The 1,987-nt window shown below is 56.4% G+C and overlaps 1 protein-coding gene across 1 annotated transcript; it reads left to right on the plus strand.

The window, feature by feature from the left end:
* The first annotated feature begins 810 nt into the window (after nucleotides 1-810).
* LOC137920073 (uncharacterized) lies at nucleotides 811-1,476 on the plus strand. Its single transcript, XM_068763308.1, has 3 exons — nucleotides 811-916; nucleotides 1,028-1,107; nucleotides 1,240-1,476. The coding sequence occupies exons 1-3, from the start codon at nucleotides 811-813 to the stop codon at nucleotides 1,474-1,476; spliced, it is 423 nt and encodes a 140-aa protein (XP_068619409.1).
* Nucleotides 1,477-1,987: the final 511 nt, after the last annotated feature.

Raw genomic sequence — 1,987 nt, forward strand, 5'->3', positions numbered from 1 at the left:
CTGAATGTCCAAAAAAATTTCCTTCGTAGACATTTTTTTCAAACTGAGATATTTTATCACCGCGCGTAACTCACTTTTATCCATAATTTTGACTTTTAGCAACTCGTTGCACAAAAAAATTTATTACATGCGAACGAACTGACAAAAACAAGTGACGGTCTGCATAAATATAGTGTGATAGACACTCTTTAATTTGAATATCGAACTTGATCCAAAAAGGTTTCATATATATGCACTTCTAAGAACTTTTTGATTCACCCTGGTATGTTGAATTTTCGACAACACGGAAAAGTACAAGAAGAGATGTCTGTGTGAACGCGTCGATGCCGGTCGTTACACGGCGATGTGCTGCGTAGTCATTCGCAGCGGCGCACAAACGCACGGCAACGAGTGTATGGAGTGAGCAGGGGAGACACGGACCTGCTTGCTGCTGGCGGGCGGCGTTCAGCGCGCGCAGATGCTGCGGCGAGGCGTGCGGCAGCAGCGCACGGCGCCACAGCGAGTCGTCGGCGGCGACGCGGAGCCACGCGCGGCACACGGCCGCCGCCGTGCGCAGCTCGCTGCCCGTCAGCCGCGCGAACACGGCGCGCAGCACCGCCTGCGCCGCGCCCGCGCTTGCACCCGCGCCCTGCCACGCGGACTCGCGCATCGCCCGCCCGCCCAAATCCGCGCGCGTCTCGCCACTGCGCCCGCAGCCAGTGCTCCGGCGGCAACTTCGCGCGCAAGTCTGCTGCCCACAGGCGTCAGAGGTCTCGGCGTTGCGGCACGATCAATTCTCTGGGCGTGAGAGCGAGCACTAGGATGGGCGATATGGGCGCAGTGGCCGCTACGGTCGTGGCATTGATTGCGCTGGCCACGCTGGCGGACTCCGTCGACGTCATTAATTTCTTCCAATACAAAACGGAGAGCGTGAAAGGTTCGTATAGGATTCAATGACGTGATTTAATTGCATAGGTACGTTGGTTTGCATAGCTGTAACATAGCGATGGTTCGGGCGCACTCGTACATCAGTCACGTGGTGTTGCAGGAGCCGCGTGCGGCGTGGAGAACAAGCTGCTGGGCCCGTACTACATCCCCGACAAGCAGTGCTCGGGCGTGCTGTACGATGTGAGTACGGCAGGGACCACAGCCTCGTTTCGGCCCAGAGCGGCACGGGAATTTAGTTTTCTTTCACATATTCGTTGATAAGCTGCGATATTGATACGCGTGTAATATGGAGCACACGTTACACGGTCGCAGTTGCCGCAGCACTGCGCGCGGCTGGAGCTGGTGAAGGTCGAGGTGACGGACTACGCGCACGTGCAGGTGCACATCGACGACGCGCTGCGCTCGGCCAGCGTGCAGCGCGCGCCGGCGCCAGGCGGCGCTTGCCCGGGGCGGGCGCTGGTGCGCGTGCTGCTCGACTGCGGCGCCGCCGGCTCCGACGAGGTGTCGTCCGGCGCCGCGCGCGCTCCCTCCGCGTTGCCACCGCACTGAGCGCCGCGCTGCCGCCGCGCTGCCGCCGCGCAATAAATCTTGTCTTCAGAGATTCTTTCGTTTTTTTTTCAAAGTCCCTAAGCAGTTTCGCTAAACATCTTCGGCGGCGAATGAAATGAATGCATTTAGGTGTGGCTGCGCTGTTCATCCAGTCTCTCCGGACGTACGTGCTGCTGCTACGCGCAGCTTTACCGTTCATGCTTATACGATGATGCATTTCACAGGAATTTATATTGTATTAAACAAAAGAGGCAGCACCTCTGGTATTTCATCGTGTATAGCCTTTGTGTCGCGCACTGACACACCGAAGAAAATCTTGCGCTGCGAGCACTACGAGCACGTGAAGCAGCTCATTAACGGCGTAATGTCTCCCTGGAAGACTTTTTCTAGTGGACCTACTCGGCACTGGTCGCTGCTTTGTAGCTGGTGATTTGTATATTTTATTGATGGTGTTCTACCTACTAAAAACGACAGCAACCCTATGCGGCTCGAGGCAGCCCCTGTATGTATG

The sequence above is a fragment of the Battus philenor genome, unplaced genomic scaffold, assembly GCF_028537555.1.
Source record: "Battus philenor isolate CCGP_79_NKW_IND1 unplaced genomic scaffold, ilBatPhil1.0.hap1 SCAF_1, whole genome shotgun sequence".
In the NCBI taxonomy this organism is placed as follows: domain Eukaryota; kingdom Metazoa; phylum Arthropoda; class Insecta; order Lepidoptera; family Papilionidae; genus Battus; species Battus philenor.

Bases quoted from the DNA above. Each gene is read 5' to 3' on its own strand.
- LOC137920073 (XM_068763308.1), top strand. From the start codon at position 811: ATGGGCGCAGTGGCCGCTACGGTCGTGGCATTGATTGCGCTGGCCACG. The intron at 917-1,027 runs GTTCGTATAGGA...GTGGTGTTGCAG, and splicing joins CAAAACGGAGAGCGTGAAAG to GAGCCGCGTGCGGCGTGGAG. The intron at 1,108-1,239 runs GTGAGTACGGCA...ACACGGTCGCAG, and splicing joins GCTCGGGCGTGCTGTACGAT to TTGCCGCAGCACTGCGCGCG.